Source organism: Petaurus breviceps, unplaced genomic scaffold (genome assembly GCF_028583685.1).
Source record: "Petaurus breviceps papuanus isolate PSGF00001 unplaced genomic scaffold, PetGlider_PUasm1.0 90845, whole genome shotgun sequence".
Classification (NCBI taxonomy): domain Eukaryota; kingdom Metazoa; phylum Chordata; class Mammalia; order Diprotodontia; family Petauridae; genus Petaurus; species Petaurus breviceps.
The window spans coordinates 26,466,841-26,489,148 of record NW_027187359.1 but is presented as its reverse complement, the minus strand read 5'-3'; the positions used below and the strand labels follow the sequence as shown (position 1 = coordinate 26,489,148).

General features: G+C 36.9%; 1 protein-coding gene across 3 annotated transcripts in view; it reads right to left on the bottom strand.

Annotated features, from left to right (window-relative positions):
- NOL10 (nucleolar protein 10) overlaps positions 1–22,308 on the bottom strand; it is a 123,845-nt gene that overhangs the window by 60,496 nt on the left and 41,041 nt on the right. For 2 of the 3 annotated variants that reach the window (XM_069072265.1, XM_069072266.1), the window contains exon 13: positions 13,640–13,692. The exons of the other annotated variant lie outside the window; for it this stretch is intronic. In XM_069072265.1, coding sequence (XP_068928366.1) covers positions 13,640–13,692 — 53 coding nt within the window. The remainder of the gene's footprint in view (positions 1–13,639; positions 13,693–22,308) is intronic. 3 annotated transcript variants of the gene reach the window in all.

Below are 22,308 nucleotides of genomic sequence, written 5' to 3'. Positions count from 1 at the left end.
GGGCGGGGGGGGGGGGGGGGGGGGGGGGGGGGGGGGGGGGGGGGGCCGAGAAAATTTGAAACTCAAAGAACTGGGGAACTGAATCCTGTAAACTCAAAGTAAACTAACAAATTAATAAAGACCAAAAAAAAAAAAATAACAGGCATTAAAAAAAAAAGACAATAGCTAAGTAGAAACTTTGAAATACAAATGAAAAAGTTCAGGGGAAAAAAAGTGAGGGAGATCACAAGGTCTAGCAGATTTGATAACCAATGACCTGGATTTGAATATCAGAGGCACTATTTATTATCTATGTGACCTTGGGCAAGTTACTACAACTCTTTAGGATTCTTGTTTCTTCACTGGTAAAATGAAGTTTAGAAGATCACTTCCATTTTTAATCTTATGATCCTAAGGTCTATTCTTGTGAATATTGAATATGAGCTATTTCAAGTATTAAAAGCATGTTAACAAAATAGAAATGTTGACTACACAGTTAATCTAGTCAGCCTTTTTACAACTACAGCAGTCCTTTTTCAAAGATCTCATATTATTTTAACAATCAATAAATATGAGGGTGGCTAAGTGGCTCAGTGAATAGACCACTGGTCCTGGAGTCAGGAGGACCTGAGTTCAAATCCAGACTCAGACACTTAACACAAAAACTAGCCGCGTGACCTTGGGCAAGTCATTTAACCCCAGCTGCCCTCCAAAAAGCAAAAAACAAAAACAAACACACACACACACACACACACACACACACACACAGATCAATAAATATGGTTAGAAGTTGATTCTTGAAGGAAAGGGAGCCTAGTGCTGGTCTAGTTTTTCCTAAATAGTTGAAGTTGTCCTAATGAAAATCTCCATGTACCACCTATGTGTTACTTAAAATAAACTGCCACCTACCACTATACATACAAATATTTTCACATAAGAATTAAATTTTTATACAGAAAGGAAATAATATAATTTTAAATCTACAACAGGATGCCCAGAAAATTGTTTCCTAAATTTCACACATTAATGTTTTTTGTATCTCTGCTATTCCTGTCACCCAATAAAACGTGGTGGGAAATGGAAAGGATTTCCTTTGTTGAGAATATGCCACAGCTACTATATTTTAGCCTGACTCTGTTTAACTTAAGATAGGAAGCCCAAACTTCCCCTCTGCAAAGACACAAACAACTTGTTTGTCTCAGGACAAAATGCTTTATTACTCACCTGACATTCACTTCTTATTTCCATAACAATATATTGTCTGATACTCACTGATGAGATGATTTATCTGAAAAGTACAGAGCATCCCTGACCTAAAAAGTAATTTTATATGCTGAGATAAAATCAAAATTGACCTGTTTGTATTAAGCAAGAAAACCAAAAACATTTGTGGTGCTCTTATTTTTTATGAAAAGGTAGTAATAAATCAATCACAGGAGTTTTAAACTGGTATCCTGTTTGATTTCACCTCCATGCTCAGTTTTTTTCTATGTGCACGCTATGCTTAAAGAAAATTCTGAATACTTTAAAAAAAAAACTTTTCAAAGACAAAAATTGGAGACTTGATCAACTTGTATATTATTAATCTAGACAGTCATAAGACAGAGAAATACATGCTCAATTTAAAATGAATCATGTTTTTCTCATTATAAACAATATTCTTTTGGGGTAGAAGAATATTGAGGTCCATCTGCCAACCTGCCCATGTACTCTTTTTTTTTTTTTTTGACAAAAAGTATTTTCATTTTGACATCTGAATAAGTGTTGACTACTCGGGACATGGCCTTTGGAATCTTTTCCAACTTACTCATCAGCTTGTTACACTGTGCCTTTCTCAGAGACACAGATGCCATCCAAGAATTTTCTGATATCCTTGTTTTTGACTGTGGTGGCCTGTTGGATCAGGGCAGCTGAGTTTGAAACAAGTTCAATAACTTCAAGAATTAACCCATCTTTTTGGGCTTGAGAAACAGCACAAGCAACACCTAGTCTCATGCACACTCTTCGGATATATTTTTTACCCAATAAGTTTCTGATTTCAACAAGTGAGCCATTCTCTTGAATAACAACATCGATGGGGAAGTGAGCATACACAGACTTTTCTTGTAACAAAAGCCCAGGGTAATGCCTTTGATCATGTTTTGTACATGGCTACAGAATGTGCATACGGTTGCAAGTGCTTTTCGATTTCCCCACCACTTGTCTACCCAGAGCCTTTTTTCCTTCTTTCCAAGGAGACTGAGCAACATTGATATGATTGAAATCCCTATGAAGGATTCCTCTAGGCCCCTTCATAATAACTGTCTGACCTTTAAGAGAGATGTCAACATTTTTTGGGATGTCGACGATCTGGTTGCTTAGAATGGTCTTCATTCTCTTCCTGTGGAGAACACTCAGCTCAGGCAGCCAGTTTAAAGCCACTTTCCCTGAAGACCCCGAGAAACTCGGACTAGAAGTTAATGCCAGGCAAACTACAGTTCTCAGACAGCAAAGAGGGGGGTGGGTGAACAAGAAGGCTGTTACAGTGGGTAGTTAAGGGCAGGCAGACCCACACAATGCTGGCTGTACAGGGGAAGAACTAGGGTGTAAGTATGGGGCCAGGGAACCCCGGGAACAGTTTCTCCAAAAGCGATGGACTTGGATACAGAAAATTCACATAAACTCCAAGTAGTCTTTTTTTTTTTGGAGGGCAATTGGGGTTAAGTAATTTGCCCACGGTTACACGGCTAGTTTTTTTGTGTGGGTGTTAAGTGTCTGAGGCCGGAACCGAACTTGGGTCCTCCTAACTCCGGGGCCGGCACTTTACTCACTGCACCACCTAGCCACCCCCATATACTCTTAATACCTTCTTAGAGCAATTGGTTAATAAATCAACAAGCCAGACACTGTAAAGCAGCAAAGATATAAAGACAAAAGCAAAATTGCTCCTGCCTTCAGCTTCAAGAAGCTCACCTTCAAAGGAAGGAGACAGTATTTACGTATATTAGTATGTACAAAACAGACACAAAATAAAGACAAGGTGTTATGGGAGGAGATGGGAGGTGGATCAGTCTTATGGAAAAGGTAGAGCTTGAAAGAAAAAAGAGGTTCCAAGAGCCAGCAGGAAAAGAGAGTATTTTGGGCACAGGGGACAGTCAGTGCAAAAGCACAAAGATGGGAGATGAATCATGCCATGTGAGGAAAAGCAAGAAGGTCAGTTTGAACAGACTGTGAAGTATATAGAGGTGATATAATAAAGCTAGAAATGTAGGATGAGGCCAAGTTGTAAAGATCTTTAAATGCTAAACAAAGGAGTTTATATTTAATCCTAGAAGTAGGGAACCACTAGAATAGTTCATATTTGATCCTAGAGGTAATAGGGAACTAAGAGAATTTATGGAGTGGGAGGGTACAGATAGACCTAGACTTTAGGAAAATCAATTTGGTGGAGAATGGACTAGAGCAGGAAGAAACTTGGGTCAGGGAATCCAATTAAAGAGACAACTACAATAGTCTAACATTCAGTGATCTTTTTTTTTTTTTTTTTGGCTTTTTGAAGGGCAATTGTGGTTAAGTGACTTGCCCAAGATCACACAAGGTAGTTTTTGTGTTAATTGTCTGAGGTCGAATTTGAACTCAGGTCCTCCTGACTCCAGCACTGGTGCTCTATTCACTGCACCACCTAGACACCTCAACAACTACAATAGTCAAGATGAGGGTCTGAACTAGGGAGGTGGCCATGTTTGCAGGCAGAATGGGACATGGGGTCAGAAATGGCAAAATTTAACAGATGACTGGATACATAGGGACAATGAGAGTGAATAGTTGAGGATGATACCAAAGCCACGAACATAGATGACTAGAAAGATGGTGGTATCTTCAAAAGAAACAGTTCAAAGTAGGTTTTGGGAGGAAGATAATGGGATGTTTTGAACTTATTAGGTTTGGCTTGCCTACAGGACATCCAATTCAAAATGCCCAATAGACAGCTGGTTAGAAGGAACTAGAGCTCAAGAGAGTTATTAGGGTTGGATATATAGATATGGGAACATCCCCAAAGAATTGATAACTAAATCCATGGGATCCAATGAGGTCACTACATGAATATAAAGAGAAAACAAGAAGAAGGCTTTAGGGACATTCATAATTAGTTGATAAGACATAGATACAGATGCAGCAAAAGAAAATTAAAAGGACTGCTCAGAAAAGTAGGAAGAGAACTGGAAGAGAACGTGTGTCATACAATACTAAAAAGAGAATATCCAGGTTGTCAGTGGCATCAAGGCTATAGAGAGGTCAAAAAGGATTAGGATTAAGAAAAGGCCATTAGATGTGGAAATTAAGAGACTGACTATAACTTTGGAGAGAATAATTTCAATTAATGGATGAAACAAGGAGTCAGATTGCAGAGGGTTTAAAAAGAATGAGAATACAGGAAGAGAAAGTAACAAGTGGAGACAACATGAATATTAAAACTCTCCTATAGATATCCCAATTAATTGTGAATTAGAATTAGTTTAGACCTCTCACAGCCTGATAACCTTATTCCAATCTAGTAAAGAAAACCTTTATTCTCTATCCTGATATGAAATTCTTTCTTCAGGTTGCACAAAAGCCCAAATCCACAAAATTTCAGTAAAACTTATCTAATTATCTATTTATTATGCTCCCTACAAGGCTACTTCCCAAAGATCACTGTTCACACTCAAATTATGTCTCAAAAATTTTGGCACGCAGACTCTCTAAAAGAGGCCTAAAAACCATTTGTTTCACAAAGAATTGCAGTAACTACTTGTCTGTTAACTATATGTTCTGTCTTGTATGCCCCTTAATGTGCTCACTAAATGCCCCAAGGGGAAAGCATTCTTTGCATTTGGCACCATCCCCCAATGTTAAATAACAGTAATTTCCAACTAAATTGTTTATGACGCCAGTGTAACAGGCCTTTGCTTAAAATGAATATTTGAGATGAAAATAAGTACTTTTTCACCTTTAAGATCTTGCAAGAAGAGTAATACATATATCCATACCAGGGCAGGCCAGAGGTCCATGAGGGAAACACTGGGAGTATGGGCCAGTTTGGTTGAAACTAAGGATATATACCATGTCTAAATGTTCTTCCCAAGGGGTATGAAAAGACATTCAAGGAAAGGAAGTGAGGTAGGGTTACAACGTGAAAGCTAATGAGATCTTCCTGCTGGAGAGTTCCCCAAATCACTACATGAACCTAGAGCACAGTTACAATATCATGCTAGATCTGGATAAAAGTAAATTGCTTAATCCTATTTTGGTCTAGATTGAAATCTAAGCCTCTGGGTTGGCCAAGAATCTACAGGATTGCTGGTGTGAGGTATGGCGTGGATCTAGGCTCTAAAAGGCATTCCGACAAGCATTACAAACACACAATTTCAGTTCTGGCTCTCTCCCTAACTTCGTTTCATTTATAAAATTAGATTAGAAACAGCACAATATGGCACTACATGGCTATTTTTAAAAATTAAGTAATGAGATTGATATTTGTACTCTATTTTATTGATCATGGGGAGGTGAGATACATTTCTCTCCTTTTATTTTTTCAAGCATCAATCCAGTTGGTACAGGATACTAGGTTTGGTGCAAAAAGCTAAGGGTTCAGAAGTGATTTAAATCTCTTTATAGTGCCTAACATGGTTCCCTAGCACATATAAATTATTAATTTGAATTGAACTGCTGACAGGGTCCACTACAAGTTTATATTACATAATCTTAACTGGGTCCTCACTGGAGCACCGTAGTCCTTTTACACTTCCCTGACTCACTAAACCACTCATGATACCCCTTTTCTAAACCTTTTTGTTTCTTCTCAAACCTCCCATAGTTCAATCTCAGCTGAGAATCTTGACTAACTGAAAAAACTGAGGCCATTCACAGAGCTTCATCTTCTCCCTTCCTTCATATCTCACTCTGATACCTTCAACCATTATTTCTACCTTTGGCTCAGTTTCATATGAAAAGGTGGCCTTTCTGCTTACAAACACCTCTACATGCACAAGTGATCCCACTCCACTCCATTTTCTCCTGTATACTGCCCCTTCTATCATCCCTACTCTCACTAATCTTCAATCACTGCTGCTTCCCTCTTACCTACAAACATGTCCTTGTCTACTTTATCCTCTATAAATCCTTACTCGATCAATCTATCCGTTTTCACTAGCTGTCATCCCATATCTCACCTATCTGTTAGCTTTTGTGGCTAAACTCCTTGAGAAGGCTTCAACTTCTTTCTTCTCACTCTCTTCTCAATTCTTTGCAGCCTGGAGTCTGACTTCATCACTCAACAGAAACTGCTCTCTCTTAAGTTAACAATGACCTCTTAATTGCCAAATCTAATGGCCCTTTCTCAATCCTCTTGACCTCCCTGTAGCTTCTGACATTGTCAATCTACTCCCTCTGTATACTCTCTTAAGTCTTTGTGACACTGCTCTCCCATGGTTCTCCCTTTACCTATCTGACCACTCCTCATTCTCCTTTGCAGGATCTTCATTCAAGTCAAGACAACCCAAGATGTCCCACAGGGTTCTGGTCTAGGGCCTTTTCTCTTCTCCTTCTATTCTATTTCACTTAGTAATCTCATCAACTTGAATTTCAGCCCAGATCTCTCCTGATTCTAATGTCAGCACCCTTGAAATATAACATGTTATCTATAAAAGCCCCCACCAACTAAACATTCACAACTACTAATTTAACTTAATTAAAAAATAAAGCCTTCAACTATATACAGGAAAATAGCTATATATTTATTAATCCATCCTTCTGAGGTCTCTTCCATGGTCTTTGTTCATTAAGCCCCTATATTTGTGTCTACCTTGATCTCTAAGTAGCTCCTTCATTCACTTCAATGAAGCAACTTTGAATCTCTGGGTCCATTCTCCATCTACATGTTTACTTTGTTGAAGCTGATAAACACTCCAAGCCAGACAAACTTTATCTTGCATGCAGGATTCTTTACATTCTTATTTTGTCCTACCAAGTAATACTTGAACCAATGTCAGTGAAATAGTCACACCAAAAAACCTAACACTGTTGTTGCTACAGATCCATTCTGCAAAGCAAGATGGTGGGGTATCTGAGCTAAATATGCATACCCAGAGGTTCAGCAAAGACTCATTGGCCTCTTTCGGTGCAAATCATTACTTGAGGCCAATAGCTCAAAAGATCTACTGCAAATTAGCTGCTAAAAACTGCCTATCATCAGAAATAAATCTCAGCTTCTGGTACCACAGTGGAGGGCCCAATACTCCAAAGGCAGCCTACAAAAAAAGAACCCAGGGCACAGTTAAACGTTTCCTTACTCCATGCAACTGTTACATCTTGTCCTTTGACATTTTGTCAAACAATAAGCTTTGGTATTTTGTAGGTAAGAAATTCAATTCATTTTCTTAAGGGCAACGCTAAGGTTTTTAACTTTAAGAATAGCATAGATCTGCATAGGTAGAAGAAAGTGCCTCATTAAAGGTTCCCTATTTCAATGAAATCACAGGTCTGGTTTAAAAAAAAGCCCATGTTGTTTACAAGATATTACTATTACAACTTTGAAGCAACTAGCAACTCAATGATTTTGCTACACTGAGATTTTTCAGATCAGGCCTACTTGGATTCTATCACACCAAAGAAATGGATTTTTCAAAAGTAAATCAAGTTTTGCCATTGTTCTTCTCAAAGGTTCTCCTGCCTTTATCTTTCAATACCAGTAGGAAGAGAAAAGGAATATAAAATGTAGAATCTTTTACAAAAGGTGTAGAAGTAGCACTGAATACCCACATTAGATTCCAAAGTCTTTGACTGGCTTCTGAAGACAGAACACATGCACAACAGCAGTCTTAAGGTTACCCTAGTATTCAGTCATCAGACTTATTAGACATTCAGTAAAGGAGAGTAAGAGACGAAATTCCATTTTTATTCAGGAAAACTGAATTGTTTTTCCTCAGAAAAGATACTGACTTCTACATTAGGCAACACTTCCCTCTGGTGTTCACTAATATTCTGAAGGCTGTGGATTGTCACACTTCACTATCATTATAAAGTCCTTAGCTCTCCCACATTTGCATTTACTTAATACAAAATATGCGTGATGTCAGGAAACACAAAGTCAAGGTAGACTTCCAGCAATATCGGTTGGAGAAAAATAATTTTGCATACTTAACATGTTGTATTAGGGTTTCAAATTAACCCTTAATTACAGGCATTCTTGAACTAATATTTAAAATTTGTTTCTCTTCTAATATTAAGACACCTAGTCAATGGTGCAATGCAATGCAATGCCTCGCCATCAGAAATGACCCAATGCTCTTCACTGTAGGTTTGAATAATCCTTGAAATACTTGACTTTAACACGCCAACAGCTACTAAAATGTCTCCAAATATCACTGAAGTGAGGTACAACTCTTGTACAATTCTTTTGAATGATAGTAATTCTTAAAAAAAACACAGAAAGTTTTTTTTAATCCCAGAAAAATATAGCAATGTGTATGTCATGAAATCTAATCCTTTACTGACAAAGAACTAACCAAAAGTGAAGAAACCAGCTCAATGTAGTGTCCATCTAGTTAAGACCAGACATCGGGTAAGCACAGGAGTGTCAGCTAAATATATGCATGAATAATTCCATCAAAATAAAATCATATAAAATATATTACTGTCCCAAGTTATTCACATACCACTATGTATTATATGTTATCCTTCTAACAGACAATAAACTCCTTGAGAATAAGAAAATTTTTTTTTGGTCTTTGAATTCCCAACATCCAGCATAATGCCTGTGGAGCATATTGTATTTAACAAATATTTGATTAATGTAAGACTAGAAAAAAATGAGGCAGTTGTGTAAGACACGGAGATTTCAAATGTCACAACAGTATCCCCAAAATACTAAATGATTTAGAGCAAGGTTTACAGTGCATCCTATTATGAAGGATTTATGGGACACTGTGGAAAAGAATCTCAGAGGATAAACAATGGATGAATGGTGATCTGCACCACTGAAGGGAAAATCCAAATCAACAGTCATGTATCTGTCAAAGGATTGTCATAAAACAAAACCTGTTATCTGTAGAAACACTTTTTATTATTCTAAAATGAGTAGCTTAGGGGTGGCTAGGCTGTACAGTGAATAGAACACTGGCCCTGGAGTCAGGAGGACCTGAGTTCAAATTCAGCCTCAGACATGGGACCCTGGGCAAGTCACTTAACCCCAATTGCCCTGCATTCCTCCTCCAAAAAGCAAAAAATAAAATGAGTAGCTTGGAGCAGAGCTAGATGGAGCAAGGAATAGAGCACCAGCCTTGGAATCAAGAGGGCCTGGGTTCAAAGGCGGCCTCAGACACTTGACACATTTACTAGCTGTGTGACTTTGGGCAAGTCACTTAACCCCAACTGCCTTGCCTTCCCCCCGCCCCTCCAAAATAAATAGATAAAATGAGTAGCTTCCTACTCAAATGACTACCAATATGTTTCATCCCAACATCTTTTCCTAAAGTTTCTATACCTCGTTTCTTAATATATAAATCTAAAAACAAATTAAAATGTGCAGGGATAATTGCGGCACTTGAAAAAGATACAAAAGTACACAAAAAAGACCTTAATGTTGAACTTCATCAACAGCCCAATTCCAAAGTGTATACTGTTGCTTCACAACACAGACCTCTCAAAAGCACTGGGTCATATATATCGTATCATAAAGTTTCATATTTCTAACAGTTTGATAAAACTTTAGGGAAATGGCTCTTTCAAACCCCCCAAGCTCTCTTAACTTCAAATATAACATTAAAAAGCGGCTAGTTACATATAAAAACGAGGCACATCATTAAAGTGTCAATAACTCACTCCCAGAAAGATGCCATTGGAACTATTTTTACAGGAGTAGTGCTAGGCTGAAGGAAGACATTCAAGATATGAAAGGGAGTCTTTAGTACAACTTCCACCACCATGTTTATCTAAGCAAGGAAAATTGAGCCTCTTCACTACCCTCACATATATAGTCATCACCAGGAAATCATCTGTTTTTTTAGGGAGTGAGGTTTTTTCTCTGTTAAATAAAGAGCCAGATATACAATGTGACACTAATTCACCTAAGATAGCTGAAATGGCAATTGTCAACAGCTGCAGATACCTTCAGTATATCAGTCCTTTCTCACAGATATAAATGAAATAAATGAAAAATTCACATAAAGTGATCAAGATCTAAGAAGTAATTGAGAAAACACAACTGAGTTATGAGTTTCCTACAGCTGATTTTAGTTAAGCAGGTGCTAGAGCTTTTCATGTCTGATAATGTAGAGCTTTATCTTAAGAAAAATAAATCCAATTCTTCAGAGCCAGAAGTGATCACAGAAGTCACACCTTTGCAATTCACGAAATGAGACTCATCAGTGCACAAATGACAATTTTCTGCAAAATTTTGTTTGAGGTTTTATTTTTAATTCCCTACCTAACTGCAAAAAGAATTAGAGGCATGACTTATGAGCATGTGGTTTCCTCGTATAACCAAAAAGAAGTACTACTGCACAGTTTTTAACTATAGCAGAAGCCAGTACTCTCAGGCCAAAGTAGGGAAGGGAAACCAAAAACACCTATTAAATAAGTTTCAAAGGATATGAACGTTTTTCAAAAGAACTGTGAAATATCAATAACCACATTTTTAAAATGATCCAAATAATTATAAGTGAAAGCTAAAACAACTCCAAAGTTTTGCCAAATGCCCAACAAATTTTAAAAAATTAAAAAGTAGAAATAATCAGTTTTGGAGAGGCTTTGGGAAGACAGGCTAATGAAGGCACCGTCATGGAGCTGTGAAGTAGGTACAACAGCTATGGGAGTGTGGGGAGGGGGAGAGATAACAATTATGAAAATTTTTTTTTAATTTTTTCATTATCTTTTAGAGTAATCACATTGCTGGGAATGTACAGTACAAATGTCAACCAAAGAAAGAAAAGCCCCACATAAAAAAAGCCTCACAGTAAAACATTCTAGCAAAGACCTGGAAACAAAGTGAGTGCCCATTAACAGGGGAAGAATGAACAAACTATAGTTTATGAATTTAGCAAAATATTAGTGTGAAGCAATATCAAATATAAGGAATTCAGAGAAAGAAATATGGGAAGCTTTGTATGAACTAATGGGGAATGAAGTAAGGAGAAGTGTAAAAACAATATACACAAATGAGTAAAATAATGTAAATGAAAAGAACACTAAGAAAGAAGCTAAATTCTGGACAATTATAATAACAAATCTCAAAACTAAAGAACAGTTAATGAAACACAGCTCTTTGGGTCCAACGAAAAGCAGAGGACCAGGATTCAGATCCTGTGTGAACCTGGCCAGGTGAGTGATGTCTCTAAGCTTCTATTGCCTTACTTGTGAAATGAAGGTGTTAGATTCAGTGCCCAAAAGATCGCCTCCCTGCAGCTCTAAATCTACAATCCCATGACTATGAGGGCACACTCTAGAAAAGAGTCATGATATTGATTGTTTTTGCTTAAATATATTACTTTGTTTAATGTGGAGAAGGAATGGGACACTCTATACCTAGAAATGAATGAGACATAAAAACATAAATCATCAATAAAATAATGGTGTCACTATTAAAAAGTTAAAAAGGATAGGGACTAGTCCTGTAATTTCATTTATTTGGAACTCCTAGATAAAGAAACTTCTTCTTTCAATGTGATTTAATATCTCATTGAACCTTATGTTGCTAAAGAGTCAATACAGAAGAGGCAGAATGAGAACCCAGGCCCTCTTGACTCTTAGGTCAGATCCATCTCCACTAAGCCATCATGCCATCTCCAAACCTCTCACTTCAAAATTGGAAACATTTCTGAATTTATCTCAGAGAAATAAGAAATTATGATTACATGAATGTGTTTACTGGTTATGTGAAATTCCTACAATATTAAATTTATTTATGCAATTTACAAATGACAAAAAAGCCAGAAAGGACAGTTAATAAAAAGCCAGGATGCCAAAACCTGCTGAGAGTATAAACCTAGACCAAATCTATTAAAATGAAATTTAATAAGGAAAAATATAACATTGTAATTTGTTTTTAAAAAATCAACTTCATAAATATAAGACAGGAAAGGCAGGGTTAGAAAGTAGTTTATATAAAAATGATCTGGAAAATGTGATGTGTCTTAGTGGATTGCAAACAGAAAATGAGATATGGTAGCCAAAAAACCTAATGAAACCTATAGAATGTTACATAATTTCTCTCCTCTCTACCCCCTCCCTCACTCCCCTCCCCTCCACCAAAAAAACGGGCATAACTTCCAAAAATAAGGAGCTAAAATTCTGGCATAACTACAACCCAGCCAGGCACAATCTGAAATTTTTAATGTTCTGTTCTGTTCACCACAATAAAGAAGAAAATATTGATAATCTGGCCATTGTCCAGACACAGGCAACCAGAAGGGTAAAGGAGCTTGAGCCCATAAGAGAAAGTTAAGTGGAAGAAATTAGGAATATGTAGACTTAGAGGCGACATGATAACTGTCTTCAAGTCATGTGAAAAGAGGGATAAGAATTATTCTGTTTGGCACACAAGGGAAGAAGTACAACATAAAGAAGCCACAAGTTGGCAATTTTTTACTTACTATTAGGAAAAACCTCCTAAATATTAACACCATTTCAAAGTAGAATGGGCTCCTTCGTTGTACATCTTCAAACAGAGAAGGCTACTTTTCAGGTATGTTGTAATTACAATCCTTTTTCAGGTGTGACTTCAGCTACAAAGACTACCAAAGCCCCTTCCAATTCTGAAATTCTATGATTTCTAGCTTTCAATTAAGCCTACAATCAAGCCTGCTCAAGAAAGGACTAATCTAATCAATTAATCCTTAATGGCCATAATGCAAAGAGTTATAATTTGTTAATGTTTTTCTTTTTTTTTGCCTGAAACTGTCATTTCACTGCTGTAGGGCACTCTTCTAGTGAGGAAATTCCTTGTACCAAAGTAAACCAGCAACTGTTCAATAACAAAATGTTCACAGAGAGTTGCCTAGGGCACTAAAAGGGTAAGGACTTGCCCAGGACCATGCACCACGTGTTCTACCTACTATTACACGCTGCCTCTCATTTTTCTATTTATAGGGTCATTCTCACCAGTACGATCTTAAGAATAAATTAAAAGGAAAGGGAAGAAACCTAAGAAAAAATAAGTTATTTATGTACACAAGAAAAAGAGTTCTAACAAAACCGGAAGTTGAAAGCATATACTATTGAGCAGGGTCACGTTTAAATAATCTTTTTTTAATAAAATATGAGAAACCACTACAAGAACTAATAATTAGCAACTACTACAAAATGGTCAGATTTTTCTTGCCTTTTCTTGGCCAAAATCTGTCAAGTAAGATTCTGAAAACAGCTTCAAACAAGAGATAAAAGAAGAAAGATAAACTCAGAAAGATAAACGTTCTATTCCTAAAACCTTATGTTCCCTTACTTCCCATAAAAGAATGTTTTAATATTAGCCTTACATATAATTTTACTGACTCTTAAGGTCTTAAGTAAGTCTATACACTTTTACTATAGTTTAAATTAAAATCCCCATGTACACTCAAACTCATTCTGAGTAAAAACAATAAAAAAACAAACAGTCCCTTTACTTGCTCCTACTTTTATCACACAGCTCATCTGTAGCACTTACAGGTATGTAATAGATGCCCATTTTCGGGGTTTCATTGGCTGTCAGAAGCATTCCTAAAAGAAAAAATACACACAAAACAACAGTAAGCAAACAGCAAAAGAAAATCATTTTTCACATTTCTTTATGTTTAAATATCTGGAGATTTTTAAAATGGTCTCTAATTTCATGCAAAATTACATCGTGAGAAAAAAAATTAAACTAAAACAATGGAGATTTATTCTGTGTCCTTGAGCAATTAATATGATTTTTCTGGGCCTCAGCTTCCTCATGTATAAAAGAAGAAATCAGTTTAAACTAAATCTCTAAAATTTCTTCCAAAGTCTACATAAAGCCTGAAAAGTACTCAAAAGGATTCTATTTCAAAATTCAGGGACAAATGAAAAGGAACTTCAATGCATTCTTTCCCACTATAACAAAGGGAAAGGTCTTTTTGTGGTAACAAAGAACTGCAAACTGAGGAAATGCCCATCAACTGGGAATGGCTAAACAAATTATGGTTTATGAATGAGATGGATTATTATTGTAGTGTAAGAAATGATGAAGGGCATGGGTTTCATAAAAACTAAGACTTGTATGAACTGATGATACAAAAAATGAAGCGAGCAGAACCAGGAGAACAATTTATATAACAATTTTGTGAAGATAAACAACTTTGAAAGATTTAGAAACAATTATCAACACAATAACCAAGAACAAATCACAACTCCAGAGCACTCATAATGAAAAAGGCAACCCACATCACAAAACAAACATGATGGATTCAATTTCAGAGTGCAGATGAAGACTTCTGGTAGATATGGATGTTTTGCTTAAGTATACATGTTTCTAAGAGGTGTTTTGTTTTTTTCTACTTCCTCAACTGGGAAGAAGAGGAGGAGGCAAGAGAGAAAATGTGGACCCAAACTGAATTTTTCAAAATACAAAACAATAAATGGAAGAGAACAGAATATTTTTCCTGACCATCAGCCAATGTAAACTCTTTCCCACAAAATATCAAGGAAGATAGCTCCCTATCTTTGATTCATAAATAAGCTGAAGATCACACTATTAATGGTAACTAGATTCAGAAACTCATAAATACAAGGTTGGAAGGGATCTTGAGGATCCCCTAGTTCAATCCCCACATTTTACAGTTGAGGAAACTGAGCCCCAGAGTAGTTAAATGACTTGCCTATCACAAAATCAGTAAGCAGCAAACTTGGCATTTGAATCAATCACTCTATAAGCATTTATTAAGCACTTATCCCTGTGCTAGGGGATACAAATATAATAAATGAAACAATCTCTAATTTAGGAACTTTGTATTATATTATATTATAGTTATACTATATTTATACAATATAACTATAGTTATATGAGTTATGTTATATTATAGTTATATGCAGAATGAATACAGAGAGGGGTGGCTAGGTGGCGCAGTGAATAGACCACCAGTCCTGGAGTCAGAAGGACCTGAGTTAAAATATGGCCTCAAACACTTGACACAAAACTAGCCACATCATCTTGGGCAAGTCACTTAACCCCAATCGCCCTACCTTCCCCCCTCTAAAAAGCAAACCAAAAAAAAAAAAGAATGAATACAGAGAAAATAAAGAGGAATACAAAGCAGTTAAACATAAGATAGTCAAAGAGGAAGGGCATTAGCAGTTGAGGTGATTAGGAAAGGTGGCCTGTAGAAGCATATGGTATATGAGCTGTAACAAAGGAAAGAGATACTATGAGGGAAAGATGAGAAAGGGGAAGTCCTCCAGAAAGGAGGACAACCAGCACAAAGGCATGGAGAGAGGAAAGGAAGTACTGTATGAGAGGAACAGATAGAAGGATGGTTTGACTGGACCACAGGGAGAATAGGAAGGAAAATAATGTCCAATAAAGCTGGAAAAATAGGTTGAGAAAAGGTTAAGGGCTTTAAAAACTAAACTATTTATATTTGGTTCTAAAAGAAAAAAAGCTAGTAGTTTTTAAAAAATACTTTTGAATTTAAACACCAAAAAAGCATTTCCATATGAAGAATGTTGTATATGAAACCTTGAGTATCCATGTCCTACCACTTTTTTTAAAGCATGTAATAAATTCTGCACATTACTTTCACAACTTCAGTGCCTGTCTACACTTCCCTCTGAACCTTTCTGTTGTCTTCTATGTTTTTTCTAAAAGTTTTAATGGCTCTCTTTTTTGGGCATCAGTATTTCTAACTCTACCTCCTCCTCCTTCTCTAAATAAAAAGCTAAAAAAGTAAAAAAACCTTGTAACAAACGAGCAGTCAAACAAAATAAATCGACACAGTGGCTGTGTCCAAAAGTGCATGTCTCTTTCTGCATCTTTAATTCATTACTCTGGTCAAGAGGCAGGTAAGATGTTTCATCACAGGTCCTCAGGAGCCCTGGAGGGTCACTGCACTGATAAGAGTTTAGTTTCTTCAAACTAACCTTTTTAACTTTTAGTTCTTTTCATTTTTCTTTACAATGTTGTTTTGTCCTATGTCTCCTTACTTTGCATCAATTCATGCAATTCAGGATTTCTGCAATCATCTTTTTCATGTCTTATAGCATAGTAATATTCTATTACATTCATATGCCAAAATAGCTTCTGATTAATGGGCACTCTCTTTAGACTGTTTCTTTTCATTTTTTACTTTGATTCTAGTTGGGGGGTTTTTTAGATTTTTTTTTTCTTTTAAATTCAGATTCTAGTTCTTTTTCTTTTAACCTCCAGCTCAGGATCAGTAACTTTGTTTTGCTGACTGTTCCCTCCCTGGTATTATACTTCTTTTTGACAACCCTTCATCCCCTATTGATTTTGATGTATTCCTACACCAAACAGGCTTTTTTTGGGGAGGAATGCACACCCATCCATGCATACATGTATATGTGTGTGATCAATCCTCCTTTGTCCAGTCCTGTATGCTTCCCTCACCCCTTCTCATCCATGCTTGTATATACTCTTATTCTCATATGGTCACCTTTGCATAATAAATTATAATTGATTATAAATGTTATTACTTTTTGGAATATTGCATTCCAAGACATCTTATTTAAAGTATAAGCTACCAGGTCTTATATGATCCTGGCTGCGGTTCATTGGTAATGAGCTGCTTCCTCCTAGCTGCTTGCAGTATTTTTTCTTTGATCTAGATTTTGGCTGTGATGTTCCTAGGACTTTTTGTTAAGGATTCCTTTCAGGAAATAATCAGTGGATAGAAAGATGATTTGGTAGACAGACAGACAGATAATAGACAGATGGATAAATGGATAGTTTTTTTTTAACTTTGCCCTCTGGTTCTCATGGATAAGAAATTTTTATTTATAAATTCTTCTTGGGGTTTATTGAGCACAGGAATGACATGCACACTCAAGTACAAAGTACACTCAAGTACTCAATGAAGTTCTCTTCGGCAATAGCAGGTAGAATGGACTGGGGCAGGGAGACCAGAGTAGAGGATGTTGCAGTAATCTAGGCAAGAGATAATAAAGGTGTGAAGTAAGGAGAGAGCTTCATGAGGAGAGAGGATATGGTAGAGGTAGAAATGGCAAGACTGGAAAACTGACTGGATATATGGAATGAAGCGTTGAAGATAACACCAACACTGATTTCCAGCAGTCTAACTCCAAATTCCATGTTCATTCCACAACTCTCATGCCACTCCAATCAATTTTCCACTCAGCTGGCGAAGGGATCTTGCTAAAGTGCTGGGCATCTTCCTACCCAAAAAACTCTAAGGACTCCCTATTAGCTTTAGGATCAAGTATAAAATCCTCTCTTTGTCTTTTAAACCCTGGCTCCTTCCTACTTTCCCAGTCTTCTTACACTTTACTCCCCTCCATACGCTCTCTAATTCAATAACATTGGTTTTCTTGCTATTTCTTACATGTGTCCCACGGCTGGAATACTTTCCTTCCTCACTTCTGCCTCCTGGCTTCCTTCCAGACTCAGTTTCAAGTGCCACTTTCTATGAGAAGGCTTTCCTGATAGCCCAGTTCTCTCCTTCCTCCACAATTAGTGCTTTCCCCTAGGGGACCTACTCTCATTTACATATGTAGTTTTTTACATGTGTCTTCCCCATTAAAACTCCTGAAGGCAAGAACTGTGCTCTTGCCTTTTTTTTATCTCCAGTACCTAGCACATAAGAAGCACTTACCAAATGTTTGCTGAATGACTATGTAGATATGTATAATAGAAAAGAGTGCTACCGAACCTACCAGCATTTGTTAACACTATGCCCTCATTGATAGCTGAAATGTTTTTATGATCCCAGTGGTGGGATAAATCAAGACTACCATGAAATATAGGGTTATCAGCAATTTTTCTGTCAATCTCAGTGACAAGATTCCTACACTGACCCGATGAATCTCTTGAGTCTTTCTTACTATCTGTGCTAATATACTTACTTTCTTACATAGCACAGTGGCAGAAGACATAGACACTTGAATAACAATCTCACAATATGTAGAAAACTCATTATCCCCCCTTAGCTTTAGAAAGAGCTCTCTTGGGGTGGCTAGGTGGCTCAGTGAATAGAGCACCGGCCCTGGAGTCAAGAGGACCTGAGTTCAAATCTGGCCTCAGACACTACACACACACACACACACACACACACACACACACACACACACACACCGTGTGACCTTGGGCAAGTCACTTAACCCCCAATTGCCCTATCTTCCCCCCTCCAAAAAGAAAAAAAAAGAAAGGGCTCTATTGTCAAAGTCTTTTAGGTCAACCGCACAGCAATAATACTGCTGCCTGACACCCAGTCTCACAACCCTACCTATAAGGTGATGTGCTTAAGTAACAGCAGAAAATTTTGGAAATAGTTTCAAATTCCAATGTGGTCTCACATCTGAATCCCTCTTCTGTATTCAAGATGACTGAACTTAAAGCCAAAGGGATCTTAGCAATCTAACCAAACTCTTCAATCCAGAGAAGTGCAGCGGACTAAGAATGAGAGTCAGAATTTGAACCCTAAGATATTCCTTTTGTCATGTTCTGTATTACAAATTTTGAGCCAGAATTTAAACCTAGATTCTGACATAACTCCTTCATTTATCATGTTTTCATTACAATTTTTACATTATAGGTATTTATATATGTCTCTTCTCTCTCTATTATACTATAAGCCTGATGAGGGCAGGAAACATACCTTGTTTTTGTTGTTGTTTTTTTATCTTCCTAAACAACTAGGATAATTGGTAGGCAAAGCGTGAGTGCTTAATAATGTTTACTGAATTTGCTAAATTAAATGAAAATTACATTATTTTCCTTTTATCTGATCTACTTATGGAGTACTGAAGAGAGAAAATAAAAGACAATTACATTTAAAGTACCAGAACACACATCTTTAGCAATAAATACACCCACACATATGGGCAACTACCTGGTAGCTTGTATATATTTAAAAATAAATGATTTTGGCCATCAGCTTTATGTAGCACATAGGAGGATTAAAAAGTTGAAGATTAAAAAGTAATTTCATATAGATATGAAGGAAGCTAAGATTAATGAGGTCAATTAACGCTGAGCCACATAGCAGGAATGCAATTAAACACTTAACCCAAGTAACACATTGTATATAGCTAGCTAGTGTGCCTTATCTCAAAGTTGGGAATCAAAATTTCCTTGACAAAAACAAACAAAAAACAGAAAGGAAAACCAAAAGAACCAATCAAGTCTAGAAAGGCAAAAACTCAGACAAGATACAGTAAATACTTAAAACACACACATAAGAGATACCTGATCATTATCACAGCATTCAGAAGCACTCACCCTCTCTGTAGCGGAGACCTATAAAAACCTTTGGTATTTCAACATGTTTTATGGCAGTGGAAACAACTAAAAGTTTTTAAACTTAGAGGAAAACTGAGGCTACAGTAGGATAAAGCACATGATGACTACACTACAAATACTGCCACAAACAACAGTGATGTCAATGCAACTTTCAAGAGCCTTCAGTCATAATTAAAGAAGAAAAGTCACAGGGACTACATATGTCTTCGCTGAATGATAGGAAATATCTCACAGTTAAAAAGAAACTTCCTGATCAAAAGACAGCTCCCCAACCTGTCTCCACTGGCTTTACTTCTTAACACAACACTGCATCTCACAAGAGAACACAGCCACACCTATCAAACCACAGAAAAGACTAATCTGATTACATGAGAGAATTCTGACTAGATGGAGCTAGATGTATTTTTTCAATGAGGCATGAGTTAATGACAACCGTATATGGAACTAAAGATATAAGCTGATTGGCTATCAGTCTAAGTTAGGGAATGTCAAGGCCAAAACCAATTATAAATGTGAAAGATAAACAATTTCATTAAGTCTAAGGAATGCCAAAAGTAACTAACAAATAGAAACAAAAAGGCTCCTTTTCAAACCACTGAGAGGAAAGTTAATTTAGGGGGAGATACAATGACCTTCAGAGAAACAAAGAAAACAAATAACAAAAACAAAAAAACAATTCTTCCAGGATCAAAAGGTACTCAGCACCTGTAGTCAACATAGAACCCTTCTATGGTCTAGTTGCTTATGATCAGATATTATGAGAGTATCAAGTCTCCCTTTGAAGCATCTGGCACTGGCCACTGTCTCATACAATTTACTGGTAGACAGTCTACAAGTAAATACCATTGCCAGAGGGGGAAAAAGGGTGGGAAGTCTCTCATGTTTGCTTTTACCTTTATTTAATACCATGCTTAGAAGCCATGTCAATATATACCAATGTATTTAGCTTATTAAATGGATCTTGATGAAAAATACAAGCAATTTAAGACTAAAAAATGCAGTCCCTAAATTGCAGGCATACTGTGTTACAAAAGTACAAATGTTACCAGAAACTCATAAAGAATTTTTCCATGGAAATAATGTAGCAAGTGGTGCTTAAGTTTCCAGGTTAGCCCACTAAAGTCTACAAATTCCATAAGGTACATGAATGAATATAAGAATAATATTATTAGCTTGAGTAGTGGGTCTGAAGAATGACAGAAGAGGGTGAAGATATTCATGTTCCTTCTTCTGTAAGTCCACAACTAATCCTAGGCAAGAATTTTGACATCGATAAAGTTCGTATTGGCATTCTCTCCCCGGCTTCTTTGTACACAACTCTCTAGCTTCATAGTTCTCCCATGAAGCTCTAAGGTGCCACTTAAGCCAACCCTAATTCCTTCTTGGCCTATAATCACAAAGGTGAGAAAGGACCTTAAAACTCATATATTAAAAAAAAATGTTTAGGGGTGGCTAGGTGGCAGAGTGAATAGAGAACCAGCCCTGGAGTCAGGAGGACCTGAGTGCAAATCCAGCCTCAGACACTTAACACAAAAACTAGCTATGTGACCTTGGGAAAGTCACTTAATCCCAACTGCCCTACCTTCCCTCCTCCAAAAAGCAACCCCCCCCCAATAAAAACCAAAAATAGAAACCCCTCATATTCAAACCAGCTATCTAATGAAAGCAATCAGAAATTTTCCTACAATATCCTCAATGGTTATCCAATGTCTGTCTGAAAACTTCAAATAACAGGAAACTCAATACTTTAAGCTATTCTATTTTCAGAAAGGGCTGTGAAGCTCTTTTATTGAGCTAAAATATGCCTCCCTAAAGTTTCTACTTTATCTATCCTTGCTTTTTCCCTCTGAAGTTATGCAAAATAAACCTAATCCCTCTACCCCATGACAATTCTTTAGATATTAGGAGACAGTTATCATTTTCCCCAAAATAACTATCACAAGCCTGTCCTACCCTCATAAAGTTCTCCATACTATTTAGTCTGGTTCTTGAAAAGGTAAAAGTGAAGGAAGAAGTTTCATTCAACTAAGTTACATTAATAGGTGATATGTGGATGACTGAAAGTCCCCTAACCCTTTGAGGGGAAGGAGGGGGGGAAGAAAGGAGAGATAAAAAGTTTTGTATTTTAAAAAGGCTTATAAACCCAAATTAATTTCCAGAAGTATAAAAATGACATCACCAAATTAATTCTGAGGGAAAATATTTCTAAGGTATCACCATGATATTGTTGAGAAAGAGCACTGGACTTAAAGTTAGAAGAATTGGGCTTACGTCCCAGGTCTGCTGATTAATAGGCATTTAACCTTGGGCAAGCCACTTCACCTTACTAAAGCTCAGCTCATACATCTGTAAAATGAGTTAATAACATGTGTATTACCTGACTCACAAATATGTGAAGAAAACACTTTGAGTCTTACTTTACTAAGAAAATGGAAGCTCTCCATCTTGAACCTTATCTTTTGTCCCATTCAATACTTCAAAATCACTCTATAACATCCTATGATGTCTTTTGTTTTAGGTTCTGAAGAAGAGGCCCCATGAACATAAAAATGTCAACCCCACTCTTCCATTTTTATCCTTAATCATATCCCTATTACCTGTGGGAAATTTTCCCTTTGCTAGACTATTCAACTTCCCAAATTTTCAGTCTCTCCTTCTCCACTTTTTTTTTTTAAAGCAATCAGGGTTAAGTGACTTGTTCAAGGTTACACGGCCAGTTATTTTTGGGTGTGGTGCTGAGTATCTGAGCCCAGATTTGATCCCCAGGTCATCCCGACACTGGAACCGGTACTCTTTACTTGCTGATGGCCACCCCCCTTAGCCACTTTCAATCTCTCCTCTCCTGCTATCAACAAATGTGACTAGGTCTTGGTCATCTCCTATCT